Source organism: Homarus americanus, unplaced genomic scaffold, assembly GCF_018991925.1.
Source record: "Homarus americanus isolate GMGI-L3 unplaced genomic scaffold, GMGI_Hamer_2.0 scaffold39675, whole genome shotgun sequence".
Classification (NCBI taxonomy): Eukaryota; Metazoa; Arthropoda; class Malacostraca; order Decapoda; family Nephropidae; genus Homarus; species Homarus americanus.
The window spans coordinates 16,654,481-16,674,720 of record NW_024736071.1 but is presented as its reverse complement, the minus strand read 5'-3'; the positions used below and the strand labels follow the sequence as shown (position 1 = coordinate 16,674,720).

The 20,240-nt window shown below is 43.2% G+C and overlaps 1 protein-coding gene across 1 annotated transcript; it reads right to left on the bottom strand.

The window, feature by feature from the left end:
- Positions 1-857: 857 nt before the first annotated feature.
- On the bottom strand, positions 858-11,698 carry LOC121871832 (hemicentin-1-like). Its single transcript, XM_042374355.1, has 5 exons — positions 10,923-11,698; positions 4,468-4,639; positions 2,723-2,861; positions 2,274-2,431; positions 858-1,778 (listed from the first exon to the last, which is right to left on the bottom strand). The coding sequence occupies exons 1-5, from the start codon at positions 11,595-11,597 to the stop codon at positions 1,570-1,572; spliced, it is 1,353 nt and encodes a 450-aa protein (XP_042230289.1). The 5' UTR covers positions 11,598-11,698; the 3' UTR covers positions 858-1,569.
- Positions 11,699-20,240: the final 8,542 nt, after the last annotated feature.

The window sequence follows — 20,240 nt, the reverse complement described above, 5'->3', positions numbered from 1 at the left end:
TTGCTTCATAAATGACATGTCAGAAGCTGTGCACTCCTCCATACAAATGTTTGCGGATGATGCCAAGTTATTTCGGAAAATTGAAAACCAAGCGGACTGTGAAGAGCTGTAGAAGGATCTCAGTGAGGTTCAAGAATGGTCGCAGAAATCGCTGCTAAGATTAATTATCACGAAGTGTAAGAGGCTGCACCTGGAACGTACAGTACCAACGGTAAGTAGGCGTATCACATGTCCCAACAGGACGAAGATACTGCATTAATTGAGACTGAATGTGAGAAGGACCTAGTTGACAATGAACTGACGTTTTCAGGCCATTGTAAGAAGAAGGTGAATAAGGATACTAAATTATTAGGTCTTATAAGGTCGTAACGATCTTTAGGAGTGAAGTGCTTCCCCATCTGGAGTACTGTCACCCCGTCTGGTCCCCGAGATATGCTAGGGACTGTCAGTTGATTGAAAATGTTCAAAGGAGGGCCACCAGACTGGTGCCAGCACTTCGGCACTTCAGCTACCTTGAGAGATTAGAACGCCTGCAATTGCCTAGCTTATATTCCAGACGGGCAAGGGGCGACCTAACTGGGGTGTATAAACATCTCAAAGGGCACTACTCAGTCGAGTGTCCTTACCTGCAGCTGGCGGACGATCGCCCAACAAGGGGTTACAGCTTAAGGTTGAAGAAGCCACAAACCCAGAAAACTGTGAGGGGTAACCTTTTCGGAGTGAGGGTTGTGAACTCTTGGAGCAATCTGCCAGAGCGTTGTGACGGCACCGAGTGTGAGCTCTTTCAAGACTAGACTTGACAAGCACTGGAGCAGGTTCAGATACATTCAAGAGCCAGTGCATGCCCAGTACTTGCCAACGGTGCGTAACAGAGATGTGACCGATCGCCCAAACGGCTAATGAGCCGATCAGTGGTGAAAAGGACAAAAGTAAAAGTAAAGTAAAGGAAGCTAGTGATCTCGTCCATCAAGAGGAGAGTTGGACAGGACACATAATGTGAAAAAATGATGTTGGGGCAAACTTTCAAGAATGAATTAATTGATGATGTGGATGATGACCTCAGAATGTTAGGTGGCCGTCCTTACATGGGAAAACTGGTGTAGGACAACCAGAAATGTCGTGGATATCCTGAAGCAGCAGGAGGTCTTAACTAGCTTATTGTGCTTGTAGTGAAATGTGTGTGTTTAGTCATGGCAAGGGTTACTTGTGATCTGAGATAGTTTTGCCGTGATAAAGGTTCAGTAGTGATCTCTGGTGGTTCAGTCAGGCTAAAGGTTACACGGAAATTTAGTTAATATGGTCTGGTGAAGGGTTAACTCTTAATCAAGACAAAGTTGAAACTCCTTGATTACGTTATGTTACGTTCTGACAAATGAGACTAATTATACACATAATACGCTCTCAAATGTTAAATTAAGGATAAAACTACAATAAATATTGTCTTTATTATAATCCATCCTGATATCAGCCACACACACACCTGTACTAACAACTAGAAGGTTTGTCTTACACAGTGACATACAATATACAGAACAATTTAAACAAAATCATCATGAATTTCTCTATTATTCATTGGTCTAAATCCATACTAGTACCGAACCTGCCGTGTCCACCACCGCCCGTCAGGGAAGTCTTGTAGCAGCCCAGGTACGCGATGATGTAGAGGGCGATGTAGAGCGGCGGGACCATCCCCACCAGGAAGGAGGCGAGGCGGGGGTTCTCCACAGCTCTGTACTTGGTCACCACCTTGGGCTTCAGTTTATCGAGGCTCATTCCCCCTGGTGGTTCATAAAACAGGTTACTAAGGTGTAAAGGTAATGTTACAGAACAGGTGACATAATTAACTATTGTTTTAACATAAGATACTACAGTATCATCGGTGATTAAGTGGAAAGTCGGCTCGAGTCAAAATGTTTACACCTAGTTGAGAAATTTACAAATGAGAAAGTCTTAGAACATCACCTCTACAACCTCTTTAATTCCACTCCAAGCTCCGAGGACAGAGAATATTAGTCCCCCCTTTAACCTCGGAGGTACGGGACGGTATTTTATATACAGTATTCCGCCCATCTGCAGCATCTTGGAGGCAAAAGTGAAACTAAAAAGACTTGATACTCTCCAGTAACAGGTTAATATGTACTGTATCATGCTGCAGTAAATTTACTCCCTGAATAAAATAAAAAATGACCATCACACATTTATGGATATAAACTTAAGCACTTGGCTAGCCTAGATCAACTACAGGAGAGTGATTTATGGCTAGAAAAGCACACCTGAGTCATCGTGTAGCATAACGTAGGCGCGGGAGATGCCTACAGAGTTTGTGGCACGGCAGTGATAGTAAGCAAAGTCTGCCTCACTGGTGTTGCTCACGCGAACAATGGCCAACAGGAAAGCTGGCGACAACACTGATGAATGCAGCTCCACATTCCTGAGGAGGTGAGGAGGGAAAACATTGAGAATGTAAAACATTAAAGCAAGGGACTGAAGGAAGGGAAAATGCCAACAGGAGCAGAAGAGGGACAAAAACAATCGAGCAGAAAAGAGAGGAAAGAGAAGGAAAGGAATGTATTACTGAAATAGAGGAGGAAGACTGAGAAAGAGAGGGATAAAGACAAATATAGGACGGTTGGGCCACCATCATTGCCAACAACCATCCACACTAACCACTACCAACAACCACCCCCACTAACTACCATCACGGCCAACACTATCTACTTACCCGTGACAGGAAGGAGGTGAGAGGCGAGTGTTGTTCCTGTACCAGGCTAAAGATGGGCGTGGTCTACCCTCCACTAGACATCCCAACTCCACGTCAGACACGCCCACGTCTCGCGCCCACACGCCAACCACCGGCGGGTCTGACCATCAAGGGGGTAGAAGGAAAAATTTAGAAACACGTAAAACAAAATGTTAGAGCTGATATAAGTTAACTTTTTGCCGTGCCGGTAATTTGGCTTTGGTATAGGAGTAAGTTTTTGTTTTGTTTGTAAGTTTAGTCATTATCCTTGGTTACGTTTTTCAACTGATTTAACAAACTTTCTGCAGGTTTGGGCCAGCACTCATCAATAAAGACGCGTTCCTACTCCCGTGGAGCTAGATCAAGGTACAGCACACACACTGTATAGGATAAACAACCATTAGGTAATTATATACACTCTGAATATGGAATGAAAAAATAATAGTCTAACCAACTAATTCTGAAAAGCTATAGGAACATACAGTATATACCAGCTAGGAAACCCGGCGTTACTCATAAGACTACACCTATAGCTGCACTATCATCCTATCCATTATCTATATTACATTCACTACAACTATCATCTACATAAGTTACAGTTTCACCACCCTCTAGACCTCTGGGAGCAGGCGTATATCCATGCTAAATTATTTCAACTCTACAAAATTGTAGTCATTAATAGCGCGCGCGCGTGCACGCACGCACACACGCACATAAGAAGCTTCATCACTTGACCCAGGATAGAGAGAGGCCTCGGTAGGGAGCCTTAAGCTAGCTAGGCCCGCCACTTCATCACTGCTAATTATCATCTTATAAACACATTGCTCGGCGTCAGCTGGAGACCATACGTGTATGAATAGTTCGTAATTAGCGCTAATTGAGCTCAATGGCGCGTCTAACTAAATGAGAAATGATGCAACTAGGCAGCCCAGTATTTGTCAAAGCTGATGCCCAACTGAGTGCTCACGTATTGATGTTGGTGTTGCAGTCGTCAGAAGAGATTACCAGGGGACATAAATGTGAAACAGTTCAGTAAATATTAGATTAATTGATGTACTTCCCGCTATACATAATTGGTTAATACTTTTTCTATATAAGATACATTTAATTACGAAACTAAATACTTGGGTGTACGCAAAATACTCTACAATGATGAACAACAATGTATCGTGTCCTTAACAAAAACTGAAGTAAATGTCGGGTTTACAAGTCAGGTAATTAGTGATTATTTTTATCGCTCCTTTAGTCTATGAGGAACAAGAGTTATCATGGAAGACCACAGTTAAGGCTCGGGTGACTCCTTAAGGCTCGGGTGACTCCTTAAGGCTCGGGTGACTCCTTAAACGCTAAATTTACAAAGAATGTCCCTATATCAAAATCATTATAACTGTGAACTTCAATCATAAGCTGTCGTGAGGAAATAGAGATCTCATTTATGCCCGTTGACCCCCAAAGTTAATAGAGATGTTCTCCTTCACCAGGCTACTGTAGACTGTTTAGGAACCTTCATAATGAGAGGCCTGAGGAAACTATGAGTTAGTATCATATAGACACTACAGTAAAGTTATAATGTATTTAGCCATAAAGTGTGGGACTTTTAACTTTCATCCTCCTCGCCACTGATCGGCTCGAAGAACGACTTTTCTTTAGCTTGCTCCTTCTGACACAGGCCTTCAAACTGTACTAGCCTGCGAGAGTGCTACTGTACGATAAATACTTATTCTTACAGTGTACATGGATGGTGAGGGCAGTGGAGTGTGTACGACCGAGTGAGTTGCGAGCCGTGCAGACATAGATGCCAGCGTCCTCCCTCCCCACGTACTCCAGCAGCACTGATTGACCTCCCATCATGATCGACCCATCAGGAAAGGTCAGGTTAGCCTCTCGCCGCCACTCGACCTGTCCGGAAGGAAAAGGGAAGGGAATTTTTTTGGGGGGAATTGTTAGTGTTATTTGAGTGTCCTCTTATGCCTGTAACATTGGAAATAATACAAGTTAATTTTGGGGGGTCAATAATGTGGTCTCTCTCTCTCTCTCTCTCTCTCTCTCTCTCTCTGTATACGGAAATTCTTTTAAAGCTGATGAGTAATGACTTCTGTTTTCTGACTCACTCAAAACACACAAACATACAAAGTTCAATAATTATCTTCTGTGGCTAAACAAGGAATATTTGAGGTAGATTACGGCAGGAAATACTTGACGTTGGTTTAGTTAACACGAGAAATATTTCTGGTCGATTAGGTTAAACGCAGAAAATATTTAAGATTGGCTATGTTAGGTTAGGTCTAGTCGTGTCCTCTGGCCAATGGTCTAAATACACCCGTGGTCTAAAGGGTTAGTTAGATCATGCTTTAACCTAGACCCACCTGATTGGTTGAAACACATGACTTTGCTTCTAAACGTAACGTAATCTATCGCAAGGAGAGAGGGAGAAGATATTTGACAGCTCTTACATTGTCACACTAGATAATGACTTAATAATCCTCCAATTATAAACATTATAACCTAAAGTTAAATAAGTCAAGATAAAATACTATTAATCCATATTTTGCTTGTTTCACTTGTCAGCATGGACCAGGTGGCAGCGAGCACCACCTCCACAAAGTTCAGAGAAATATTTAGGCTACAGAAATCCAATTATTTCAGTTCCTTACAAAGTTTGGTGCATCAAGCTTGCTCCAGTGAGACCATAATTTTGTAAAACTAAGATTCTTAAAATAATTTCGTTTACGCAGCTAAAAGAAAAGAAAAATCTATTACAAAACTAGAAAGAATCCCTGTAGGTAACGTAAGCAAGAGTGAGAACACGTTACGCCATCACCCCTGAGTCCTGACACAAACACTGAGAATAATGGCCTGGCGGGGCAATGGCACGTGGCTCACCCTGTGGTGCAGCACACGCGGGGCTTCCCAGGTGACTCGTAGGCCGCCCCGGGACGAGGAAACCCCACAACCTTTGCCTCGGTGGTGCCACACTTGCACTCAAACTCTTTGATATACTGTATTTGTTCCTTCTCCAAGGTGTGTCAAGATGTTCTGAGGATGTTTCAAGGCGTGTCAGTATTATCACAGTAAGTTAGTCGACCAAAGTCATCCTTACCTCAGATTAACGTCAGGAATCTCACCTGTTTTGTAGGTCATTATCACAAGGGTCAAGGGTTGACACAAGGTCACGCATTACGACACGTCCATGAAGGTGTTGAGTACATTAGAGGTAACTTTAGCTGCTTATAAAACACCTAACCTTATGTTATGAAGTTGTCGAGTTTTAATTTTGGGAATATTATGCCAAGGTCATTTTTAACCTTTTTTTTCGCCGTCCGATCTCTGTTGTTTAAGTTCAGTTTTGGCAAGTCTTAGTTAAACTAGGCTAAGTTAGGTTTGGCTATGATACAACGATATTAGTGCGCTCTCTCTCTCCCAAGGCGTCATTTACTCGGCTTTTTTTCATAGCATTATGGATTATATTTGTCACTCGCGTCAGTCAACATGTGTGTAGCGAAGTGTAAACTGGATAAACATTGACTGACGGCCATAAAGACCCGCTGATTAATCTTTTTGCCTTTTATTGGTAAACTGACAGATATATTTCGTCAGTTTGTGCATCTGAATAATATTAAGCGTCATTTTTTTGTCACACACCATAACACTACATGGCGGTCCATGGGAACGGTGTGCGAGTTGATGTTGGGGTCGTGAGGGAGTGACGATGAAGACGTGGGGGAGTGACGATGAAGACGCGAGGGAGTGACGATGAAGACGTGGGGGAGTGACGATGAAGACGTGAGGGAGTGACGATGAAGACGTGGGGGAGTGACGATGAAGACGTGAGGGAGTGACGATGATGACGTGAGGGAGTGACGCTGAAGACGTGGGGGAGTGACGATATAGTTTCCCTTAAAACCATTATTTTCTTTACACGGATATCGATTGGTCAAATATAGATTGGTGACCATGAGTTGTGACGCGCTGCTCGGGACAAACACTGGAGTACATGACCACTGGGAACCACGGGGAAGGGTAAGAGGGCGTCATGTGGGCGGCGGGAAATAAAACACAGCAAAAACAGGAGGAACTTTATATATTTGTCCTTCAGTTCTCTTTAGCAGTGTGACAAGAGCAATTAATTTACACAGATTTTATAATGGCCAGGTGGCTATCAGATGACTCAGGTCTTAAATTCAGCCTAAACTAACCTGGCTCTTATACAGTTTAATCGGCGGAGTTATTGTTATAAGAGATTGACGGGGTGACGACGTGACGGGGTGACGACGTGACGGGGTGACGACGTGACGGGGTGACGACGTGACGGGGTGAGGACGTGACGGGGTGAGGACGTGACGGGGTGAGGACGTGACGGGGTGAGGACGTGACGGGGTGAGGACGTGACGGGGTGAAGGAATTGCAGGTCAGACGCCTCAGCCCAAGATAGTGCTGCACTAGACCCTGGTTGAAGGCATCTTAATCTTAAACAATAACGTCATTGACTAACACGGTGATTTGGTGTGGATCAATCACTGTGTTGGTAGGGCCGTGATTTAGTGTAAAACAAACAATTAATAAAAAAATCTAACTGGGATCATTTCGGTGCCAATATATCAAGACTGGCATTTGAAACGAAAACAAAATAAATCGGTAACTAACGCAGTGAACGGAAAATATCACAGAAAAAAATCCTTTTATTATTAACCTCCAGTCCCCTACAGGATTTTATTCAGATCAGAGGGGACCCCGCACCCAAGAGGTTAATGGAAATCCCTCTAACAAAGCATCAAAAAAGAGGATAAAATCTTCTGTATGTATTTATAATCTTTTGTGTTAGGTTAAACTGATGGGTGGTTGTCCTGTAATGCCGTACTAAATCTGGCATTCAGCTGGACGCTTTTTGTGTACTAAACTGAAAATGTAAAATTATTAAAGGTCTGATGCGTGTCTAAAAGTCTAAACTCTAAACAGAGCGATCACACGTAACAGCAGGAGCGGCGCAGCGCCCAGGGGACGTATATTTTAGCAGCGTCTGGCCAGCAGTGTGAGGTGAACAAACACAACCGTATTTGTAGAACTATTACCAGAGCTCGTGTCGCCTCCTGTTAAGTCTAATGTAGCGTTTGTAAAGCCTTTCCCGTACTAAACATTACTGAAATAATTTAATTGGCAACATTAACAAGCGGTACGCCGTTTATTATTGAATTATATGAGGCTATCCCACCAGACCTATATTATTTTTAGTCTCACGATATCGTTTCTGCGTGATCTACAAAAATATCCCCCAAATAATCTCACCGGTATGCATGCTCAGATTCAATCATTAATATTAATTAAAATCCAAATGGCAAACGACTGAATTTGAGTTAGATGAGAAATGATCGAAAATATTAAATTTCTATTTGAGCGAGAGGATGTTTGTGATCATCTGTCCTCTGTGAGCTTAACGGGCCACTTCAACCTTACCTCATAGATTAGGTTAGGTTATGTTGGGTTAGATTATGTTAGATTAGATTATGTTAGGTTAGGTTGGGTTGTGTTAGGTAAGGTTCGTTACGTAAGCTTGAGGTAAAGCCGAAGTCGTTAGTCCGAGTTACCGAGGGTGATCATTGTGCGTCAGCCGCTGACTGGTTATCACTTATCAGTGATCTTGACAATTTGTAAATCTATCAATTGGGATGATAAAGTTCACCCGGAACTGAAGGTATGAGGGCAATTATACTGGTTGATTTACTTCTGCAGCGACACAAGAGTCTGGCAACCAAAATTAGTTTAAAATTGCACAGAGACTAATAATAACTTGACCCAAAGAACATTTATAAAGTGAAGACCTTTGGTAATATGGTTGTTTACAGTTTCTTTCTTATTCATGTACACACAAACCCTGGTGTGTGTTACCATATACATTTGGACGCTGTAACTCGATCAACAAACATTTTTCTCCCCACCCCACCTCCACCCCACACACCTCCTCAGCTCCCCACCCCACACAACTTTCTAACTCACCTACCTTACTTAACCTCCCCCAACACACTCTCCCTCCCCACATCGCCACTGTGGACAGCAGGTAATTCTCGGTTTTCCCCTCCAACTCTTCTGTTGTCTTCTTCCATATTATCAATACCATTCCTCCTCCTCTTCAGTTACGTATGTTATTCTTCTCCCTGGCCTGTTCTTCAATTCCCAGTTCTATTCAACCCATGGTAAGACCCAGCCCTCCAAGTTTTCTCTTCCCCCAGACCTCCAAGTTTTCCCCCAGCCCTCTAAATTCCCCCCAACCTTCCAAGTTCTCCCCCAGACCTCCAAGTTCTCCCCCCAGACGTCCAAGTTCTCCCTCAGCCTTCTAAATTCTCCCCAGCCTTCCAAGTTCTCCCCCCAGCCCCCTAAATTCTCTCCCCAGCCTTCCAAGTTCTCCCCTCAGCCCTCTAAATTCTCCCCAGCCCTTCAAGTACTCCCCCAGTAATATAAATTCTTCCCTAGCCCTCCCGAGCACGGAGTAGCAGCAGGTACGAGACAGTCACCCTACACACACACACACACACACACACACACACACACACACACACACACACACACACGTAAAATTCACCTCAGGGGATAATGCTGTCTGGGCGACGCTCTCATATTGCCTTAATTAAATACCTGTCTCATGATCACAGGTGGGCGGATAGAGAGAGCTTTCCTCCCAGCACTATCTAAGTCTCTCTCCAGCTTCCCCTCCTCATTTCTCCTATTCCTTCTGCCCAATCAGATAGCGTCAGATGCTCCTCAGCGCCTCAGCATTAGGTGGTCCACAGAGCATTATTGTACACCGTCATCATCAGACACAACAGAGGGTTTGGGAGATGGAAGAAGAGGAGGCTGGAAAGTATGCGGTTGGGGAACGATATACAGGGAGCAAATTAAAGGTGAACTTTCAAGTTTATAGATAAAACACGAATCAGAGGAGACGATGGTGTGGCGGCAGAGATCCAGGTTGTGTTGCTCTGGGAGTCTTTGTGTGTTTTTCAGTATATATTCGTAGTGAGTCAATTAGTGTGGTCTTGAGGTGAGTCGTTTATTACGTAAAACGTCAGTATTAAAGGTACGATTTACATACGAAAATCATGGTGTAAATTCTCACTATAATTTTGACCTAAATATGTACAGCACACAGGTCTGTACTATTTCAATGAGGCTACTTTTTTTGTGTAATCTTTTTGTGTTATTATCAGTAAAATAGAATTCGGTGAATGTTTAGGACACGTAAGCTTAAGACCAATTTATTAATATTAAGTTAGTTCGTTTTTATCAGAATAATTATAAAAAGAAGGTAAGTGATAAAAAACTAATATATTTCTTCATATTTTATCGCCATATCTACACTAGGCTAAGGTCTCATTTTTACCTCACAAATATTGACCTTTTTCCTGCGGCTTCATATTGACATCAAGAACTCGGGAACGCTGATGAAGTTTGGACAATGAAACATAAAAGTCCGTCACACTCGATGTTTGCAGAGGTTGGTGTATTGCCGCCGGCTGAGACGATATTAAAACCTCGGCGAGACACATCATCCCTTGTATTACCGGGCACAGCTCCCACACTCGCCTCCCGCTTCTTCTAACCCGCATGACGCGAATTTTTTCCTTATTCAGATTATTATTTTTCTATGAGGATGGAAAACAAAAATCATAGTTTATATGTGCTTAAACCTGTATGTGATTATTAGGTACTGTTGTGGCGTGTCAAGTAATTTTTCAATTTCTTTAAGCGATCACCACTAAAATTACCTCCACGGCGTCCCAGGTCATCACCACACCACTATAATACAGAAGTACCAAAGTATTAATTTTTGTCTTGGCTACAACCTCAACTTTTTTTCTTCAGAAGTTTCCTATGACCTAATTGCGTTTCTAGAAGCTTTTAAGGAGAACTGAAGAGTGTACACACACACACACACACACACGTTATACGAGCCTCGGTAACCTCTCCCCGGCCATGTACAGTCTCGTTCAAGATTCTTCGAACACTGCTGGAGACAGCTGGCAACCGAAGGCCGTTTGTTTACTATAGTACGTAGTATAATATAATACGAAACAACAAAGCCCAACCATTAAATTAAGCAACGGGGAACTAAGTAACCAATCACCGATCACTTTTACATTTATTCATAATTTTTACTACGTACTATATAACGCAGAGTCGCGGTACTCACCCAGTAGTGCGGTACCCCGGTAACATTGCAGACCAGCCTCACCCTGGCGCCTTCCACCACCGTCTCCTCCGTCATTCGAGACACCTCCGCCTCTCTGACTCGTGGGGAGGACACGTTGAAGGTGGTGTTCCAGCCCCCCAGCATCACTCTCTCTCCCATCACTTCATCAGTGCCATTAGCGCTACTTCCAGCCTCCTCCAATACTTGAATGTCGTCAGTGTCATTACCGTCAGTCTCCAAAACTTTTTCAAGAAGACCCACGTCTTCCACCAACGTTGTCTCATCATCAGCATCTTCTCCAGTAGTCTCATTTACTGCCTCGTCCTCCCAGAGTGGGGTCAGGGTATCATCCATCACCACCAGCACCTTCCTCACCACCACATAAGCTCTCACCCTTATATCATCAGGGTCAGACTGGCGGTCACCCACTACGTGTTCCAGAATGTTCTCATAAGCCTCCTTCAAGTCGGCGAGGTCTTCTGCGGGGTTCCCTCCGTCGTCTTCGTCGTCTTGGAGGGTGTCGTTATAGGAACACTCGTCGTAGTCTAATGGCCAGTTGTCTTCCTCTTCTGCATAGACCAGGAATTCGCTGTCCTCTTCCCCTTTTTGATCAATTAGGAGAGTCCCGTTGTTTTCATCGTCAATCAGGCTTAATGTGTCAAAAAGTTCAGTCATTGTGTCGTTGGATTCTTCTATGTCAAGTGTGTGAGTTAGTGTGGTGTTGGGGTCGAGTGTGTGAGTTAGTGTGGTGTTGGGGTCGAGTGTGTGAGTTAGTGTGGTGTTGGGGTCGAGTGTGTGAGTTAGTGTGGTGTTGGGGTCGAGTGTGTGAGTTAGTGTGGTGTTGGGGTCGAGTGTGTGAGTTAGTGTGGTGTTGGGGTCGAGTGTGTGAGTTAGTGTGGTGTTGGGGTCGAGTGTGTGTTGGTGTTGGGGTCGAGTGTGTGAGTTAGTGTGGTGTTGGGGTCGAGTGTGAGTTAGTGTGGTGTTGGGGTCAGTGTTGTGTGAGTTAGTGTGGTGTTGGGGTCAGAGTGTGTGAGTTAGTGGTGTTGGGGTCGAGTGTGTGAGTTAGTGTGGTGTTGGGGTCGAGTGTGTGAGTTAGTGTGGTGTTGGGGTCGAGTGTGTGAGTTAGTGTGGTGTTGGGGTCAGTGTGTGAGTTAGTGTGGTGTTGGGGTCGAGTGTGTGAGTTAGTGTGGTGTTGGGGTCGAGTGTGTGAGTTAGTGTGGTGTTGGGGTCGAGTGTGTGAGTTAGTGTGGTGTTGGGGTCGAGTGTGTGAGTTAGTGTGGTGTTGGGGTCAAGGGTGTAGGGCAGTATTCGAAGAGATTTCTGGGTTTTTGTGTAAGGGTCACTTGCGTTGGACCCATAAAAACTCACACTAATGTTCTGGTTATTTTGGTCAGTGGTGAGCGTAGGAGTGGTGAAGACTGGAGGGAGGTCGTGCAGGAGGAGAAGAAGTGAAGTGAGGAAAGCAAAGTTCCTAGTGAGATGTGTGGGACGGAGGGGCATCGTAATGCTAGTCGTCCACAGAGTCATGATGTAGACTGACTGATGCACCTCGCTCCTGCCTCACCACCGCCACGCTTCTGGGGGATTACTGCTACTTACACGTGTGGGGTGGGGGATTGAAGGAGTGGGTGGGTGGGGGATTGAAGGAGTGGGTGGGTGAGGGATTGAAGGAGTGGGTGGGGGGATTGAAGGAGTGGGTGGGTGGGGATTGAAGGGTGGGTGGTGAGGATTGAAGGAGTGGGTGGGGGGATTGAAGGAGTGGGTGGGTGAGGATTGAAGGAGTGGGTGGGTGGGGGATTGAAGGAGTGAGTGGGTGAGGGATAGATGGATGGGAGGAGGAGGGATGGATGACGATAACAAAGTTAGGGTGACGTTAAGGAAGACCGCGTTGCCAGGGATAAGTACGAGGGCTCAGGGTAAGCTATTTTTGCCTCGTTATAAAGTATCATACAAGGGCTATATAACGGTCTTATTTTTGTTATATAATTATAACCACATGTGTGTGTGTGTGTGTGTGTGCGTTAATTTTGTTAGATTGTGTTATTTCTGTCGATAATTGTTTCTGTTACGTTATGATTATAATTAATAATAATGTTCGTGGTGTCCTTCACGCGACCTGGTGACATACGGCACTGGTAGGGATCAGCGCCGGGACGTCAAGTTAGACAATTACTATGTGAGAAACAGAGACTGGGCGTACAGGAGTAGTGGACCGAGGGAGAGATATTTGATTATGTTTATATTAAAAAATAAAAATAAACTTATAGAATTATTATGCCTACCTACCAGGGGTGGATCAAATACAATTGTATTTGTATTTTAATTGTGTTTAAATGCATTTTCAATGTATTTGTATTTGTAATTGTATTTTGGCACCCAGAAGAAAAAGTATTTTGTATTTGTATTTGGACACTTTGTTAGTGTTACAGGCAGTAGGCTAGTTTAAGGCTACTGCCTTTTGCCTCTTCCATAAACAAAAGAAAATTTGATATTTTGTAGTGCTACTTACAGACAATTTGTGTGGACGAAAACACTTGAATTTGTTTTATTTTTTTATTTTTTTTTATTTTTATTACTGCTATTGTTATCTGCAAGATGTAACGTTGAACATTCTGGTAATTTTTGCACTCCTGAGCAAGCTAAGTTGAGCCCAGAAATCTTCCGGGCATTAATGATGATAAAATGTAATTCTGATATGAAGGTATTGGGTTTGTATTTTTGAACTTGGAAATAAAAGTATTTGTATTTTTACATCTTAATTTCAGAAGTATTTGTATTTATATTTGTATTTTTGAATTGAGGAATAAAAGTATTTGTATTTTTGCATCATAATGTCACAAGTATTTGTATTTGACCGCTAAAACATCAGTATTTGATCCACCCCTGCTACCTACTAACTTATTATCCTCCTCCTCTTTCCTCATCTAATTATCGTCCTCCTCCCCCTCCTCGGACTACACGACTTCCAAACAAAACATTGACAGATTTAATTTACGTTTTGTGAGTGACGAGAAAGTTATGACTTATTAAGATTTCCGAGGTAAACTTTATCTTGGGTAAATACATAGAAAACGTAAACTTTATCTCAGGTAAATACATAGAAAACGTAACGCTTCTTCGTAAGTGGAAGGTTGGGCGAATAGCGAAATCGACTCCGTAAACTACAGTAGAACTTGAATTAATTAGAATACATTAAAAGGTAAACTAAAGTACGAAAAATCCTCTGATCTAATCATCTTCTGTAGTTAAAGGACACGTAACTCAGCCTAGTGTGATCATGTGTGTTGTAGGGTTAGGCTGTTGACTTGCTCTAAACACCGCCGCGCCGCTACTGTCATCACTGCACGTGTTCGTTCCCTTATTGTTCTGATAATGAGGGCATTTGTGAGGCTTTGGTCGCAGAGTTATCAAAACATATATTGTCAAGAGAGGATTTTTAATTAAAGTATAGTCAGTTTTATCGTTGTTTTGTGTCTTAAGCCTTTAGCTTTCCGAGACATCTCCGCCCTGCTAAGGAAGGTTTAATTATTGTCCTTCTGGCGAGAGGTTAATTATTATCAAATCAGTTAACGTCTTTATGAGGAAGGTTGAACACAGAAGAAAGACGCAGCGGAGGAGGTGAAGGGCGCAGGTGGGCGTTGTCGCTAAGGGCTCCCCTCACTTACTAGTTAGTATCTGTATCATTCAAACCCTTATTCCTTATCATTTAACCCCTTATTCCTTATCATTTAACCCCTTATTCCCTATCACTTAACCCCTTATTCCCTATCATTTGACATCCCTCACAGTCTCTCGTCTTCCCCTGGCTCTCCTACCCTCACTTTTACCCATTAATATTAACTGATGTATATATGCATCAGTATCAACACTCAGCATACACACTAACTTAATGTAACTATGGTTTTTAGGGAAATCTCATTTAGAAACTATATAAATTGCCAATATCTTGAAACTATATATATATATTACTAGTATCTTATGCTAAAAACTATACAAATTACCTGGTATCTTAGAAACTGGCAGGTACAGGTCCACCATTACACTAGTATTATACACATTACCAAGAGTCTGTCAGGTATAGTATCACAGTTCAAAGGGGATATAAATATTATACTTAAAATACTATTAATAATCACCATCACTCACTTTTGGTCAAGGTTTGATCTTTTCTACACATTGTTGACTTGAGCTTAGAGAGGGTTGGGTCCTGCCAGAAGCACTATAGGAACTGAAGGAAAGGAACTGGGTGTAAAGTGAAGCCTATGTCATCAGTATTCCTTCACAGTCATTCCTAAACACACACACTATACGATAAAAATAATGTACTTACCTTGTTCCAGATTGTTTCACTATATGTTACAAAATTCTTGGCCGTACATCGTAATTTTCATTGCGGACGGCCTTGGTTATGAGACTTTTCCAACCAGATCATCTCAACGCTCGCTGTTCACGCGGGTTCTGTTGACCAGTCTTGGGGAGGGAATGTTTAACTCGCCCGCAAAAGTGTTTTTACGCGGGTACTGTTCGCTCGTTCCTCACTCTCTGACGGTCGACCCTGGGGCAGGAAGGAAGGAAGTACTAAGATTATCTCATCACTTCCTCAGCACCACGACCACATAATCACTTCCCCAGCAACACTACTACCACGATCACTTCCCCAGCACCACTATCAAATGTCCTTAGCTGCGACAGACAGCCAGTACAGCGAAGAGCAGTGTGGTTCATCCCGGCAGGAAGTGACGTGAATTGTGAGCCAGCGGGACCACACCTGCCTACACTAATCCCTTCTCAAGTTTGCCGCTCAAGTTTCGAGACACATCACTCACTAACTCACTCACAATAAACTAAAGCACCTCCATTTAAAACATCATCAGTAAAAGACGTGAAATTTACGTTAGGGAAGAAATACTACAACTTGTGGATCACTAACGATATAATAAGACACTGAGTCACGTTTACATAGATAAGGATCGTGACAAATTAGACTGACAGCTCCATGATTCGGAGCTTTGTTCATGAAGTGATTCGAATCCTTGGTGTTCCTTGAAGCCTTGGCTATGACGTGATGGGTGGGCGGAGCTGAGAAACAAGGTGTTGGGTTATGTAATGTCTAATAACATCATAATGATAATATTTACCGTTAGTGAGAAATAAGGCAGAGTGTATACAGTATATTTTTGAGACACCTTGTATATACAGACAGACAGACAGACAAAGAGACATCCTGTATACAGAAACTTACACCCTGTATACACACACACACACACAGGGTCATACCAATAGCTCTCGTAAATAAATCCCTTAGAGAGGGGGAGGAGAGGAAAGTCGGTAGGGCAAGGTAATAAAACTTTGAAAATGAACACTACTGCCCCGTCACTCACCTCCCAGGAGTGACTCATTGGGGAGGAGGAGGAGGAGGACGACCCCAGCAGGAGTTATACCGATTAATGAGAAGATAAAAGTTCTTAGAGACGCAGAGAAGTTATTAAGTAGTGAAGATTAAAGGAGATGTGACCCCGTGACACCCTGACTCTTCCGTATTGTTCATTTCTCCACCTCCTCCTCCTCCCAAACACCTCTTCCCCCACCCCTCACCTCCCAACACTCCTCTCCTCTCCTCCTCCTCCCCAACACTGTCTTCCCTGACCCCTCACCTCCCAACACTCCCCTTCCAACACCCCCCTCCTCTCTTCCTCCTCCCCAACACGGCCTTCCCCACCCCTCACCTTCCCAACACCCCTTCCCTCCTCCTCCTCCCCAACACTGTCTTCTCACCCTCACCTCCTCAACACGGCCTTCCCCACCCTCACCTTCCCCAACACCTCTTCCTCCTCCCCAACACTGTCTTCCCTCACCCCTCACCTCCCCTACAGCTATCATCAAATAATGACAACAACAGATATTGGAAGGCAGGAGAGAGAAGACTCGAGAGATCTCTCCACGTCAGAGCGTCGTGAGGAAGTTGATAGAGTTTTGATCTTATTTCTTCTTATAGTGAGGCATTTTCGTCACTATTATCACCATCAACGCATAGTTCAGAGGAAACGATCCTTAGTGAAGTGCCATCCTCATCACTATCACCATCACCATAACAATCATCACCATAGGTCATCATTTTCACTATAGTATAAGGTACAATCTATCATCACCATCAACATTACCTTAAGTCATCACCATCATCATTGCCTTAAGTCATCAACATCATCATTACCTTCAGTCATCAACATCATCATTGCCTTCAGTCATCAACATCATCATTACCTTAAGTCATCAACATCATCATTACCTTAAGTCATCACCATCATCATCACCTAAGTCACTATCAACACCTGAGAGCGGCTCTTGCACTTAATGGGCCCACCAACCAGTGTCGTCTGACCTGCCAACTTACCATTACACACACACACACACACAGCTTTATGTTGAAAGTTAATTAATATAAGGTAAAACCCTCGCAATTTCGGACTAATTGGGGGGAAAGGCCAGAGTAAAAATGTAAATAATCTGAAATTGGAGAGTTCCCCCCGCCCCCGACACACACACACACACACACAACGTAAAAACCTAGAAAAAGTGCAAAAGAGGGCATGCAAAATCATTCTCTCCCCTTCCTACTCTACATATCAAGAAGCGCTCAACACACTGACCCTTTCGACTCTCACTGACCATCACCACGACCTCATCTGCAAATTTGGTAAGAAGCTTCTACACCATCCTCGACACCTGCTCCTACTACCACCTGAGATCCCTAGCCCGAGAATTGCTGTTCGACACCACAACCACATCCAGCCCATACGTGCACGAATTGATCGCCATAAGAACAGCCCAGTCCCAACCATTGTAAAAGTTATCAATAACTTGTAATAAACCAGTGTAGTGACTCCCTGTAATTACTACTCTTTGCACTGTCACTATGTTGAAATGCCCTGTAGTTTGAGCCTTTCCCCATCTAGTTATTATATATCTTATTTGTATCACTTATATTACTTGTATATTATTTGTAATTCGAAACCCATTCCCCAAATATGTAACTGTATATTTTCAGCCTTCTGGCTGCCAAGCTCTTTCAATAAACCGTTAATTATTATTATTAGTAGTATTATTACACATACCAAAATATATGAAGGTTGGTGTTCACTGTCTCCTATTCTGTCATAAGGTGGGGAGATATAAACAACGTGGTTGGGAAAATACAATATAAAATGAAATAACTAAATAACTAAAAAAAAAAATAAACCTGACCGACTTTACTCAAATTCTCTCTGTATCACAAAAGGGAAAAACTATTCCTGTTTCTCTTATTCCCGTGATGGGGATAAGTACGTCCCCAGGTTACACCCTTTACAATTTATTATGTATTTTTGGTCTATAATTATCTCTGGGCACCATTCATTCTCTCAAAATAAAGTATTTCAGTTGACGAAGATTCTTAGAAATATGTGGGTTAAATTTCTTCACCTAGTATAGTTATGATAGACAAAAACTTACTTTAATTATCACCAGACTAAAAAACAGTTAAAATATCGCTAACAGATGTTAAAAAAACTCACTTAAATTATCACCAGACCCCCAAAACAACGAGAAAATATCACTGGAACTAATAAATAGACCCTTTCGTCACCCTCGACCGCGGGAAAATAACGCAAGAATGTTTAATAAGAATTCAAGACGAACGTAAAGACTCGGCATTTTATAAAGACATCCATAGTTGGTACCTGCCGGGCGCCTCTCCCACTCATTTGTTAAAGTAGGTAGGAGGAAGGTATTAGGGAAGAGGAGAGAAGGATAATTAGACCTGTCCTTACCCGACTCCTGGGACACTAGTGGCATCTGGCGAGTATATACGATACTACAGAGGACTGGTTTAGGTGTGCCGTGTACAGGTAACAGGGTAATTGCTGTAAGGTGAATGATGGTGCTATAAATGTAGTGTTTTGATATAGATCAGATTAAAATCAAGTATGTCTAAAAATTTACTGTACTTATTCTTAATGCCCACAAGACTCGTTGAACGGTACTACTATTGCTGCTACTACTACTTTTGTTAGAACGTGGCCTTCAGCCTCCCCCAATAGCCACACCTTCGCCACCATTTAATTACCTAAATATTAAATATCCTAATACATAAGTAGCTATCCTATCTGTGTTAAATTAGTTGAGCCGCAGATCTATGCGGCATTCAGTGACAGTAGCCTCATAGTCAATATCTGCAGCAGTTGTCGGAGTTGGGGCAGAAGCTCTCGTTCCCCTGAGGCAGAGCAAAGCTGACCGAAGGAGAGAGAAAGACAGTCGACATCTCATCCAGGCTGTAACATAACTTCTGGGCTGCTGCTTCTGTTCGGAGATCAACTCCGCGAGTCTGGCGTAGAAACATCTTGCACTTGGTCCCATCCCACCAGAGGTTGTGAACACTAGAGGAGTGAAGCTGCCTTGATCAACGTTTTGAATTCTCTCCCCATATGCCCTTCTCTTGTCGTTCTCGTTCCTCCTATGTGCAGCATCGAGAGCTAGGTTACGGTGACATGTGGCCATGGGATAAAAAATCCTGATGTCGAAGAAAGCTCGCTGTCCCCGCGTCCAGAATCCTCGAGCACTGACGTCCACACGGGCTTCGTTAGATGTGTTTGAAGTCCTGTGTTGGAAGATCTCACCATCTAATGGAAGGAGGGTCGGTTCTACCATGACATCCCTGCAGATTTCCTTCAACATACTTGCTGTGAGGTCCCTTACCTCGTCATGCCTCATGCATATGAAGCCCCCTTTCTTGCACACCATGGCGTGATCGCCATCATAGGAAGAGCCACACATGCATTGGGAGGGCAAACCTTCTACTGGCCGACCGTACCTTAGAGCAATGGCATCTGTAAATTCTTTTTTATTAAGACTGAAACTATTTGCCCTTATCGGTAACGTAGTTAACCAGTTCGAGGTGCCCACCTCCTGCGCTATAGCTACATTTTTTTTCAAATTTTCTGGTACCTGCAGCAACAGTTGCTGCAACTTATCATTTTGGCAGTGCTGTCGAGCTCTCGTAATGGACCTACGAATCTTATTTACCTCACTGGTATCCACTTCCCCTGTTGCATTCTGGGCTATTATGTGGTCCGTGAGGGCTGCCACTACTACTACTACGGTCCCTGGTTACACTACCAACAACATCGACAATAGTAGCAGTAGTAAAATGACAACAGTAGCAGTTGCTGTAGTAAAATAACAACAGTAGGCATATCAACGTCAAGAACACATTACTGTACTGTAACTATACTCCAGGGAGAGTTAAGCGTCTTCCAGTGTCTCAAAGGTTTATCATGTCTAATT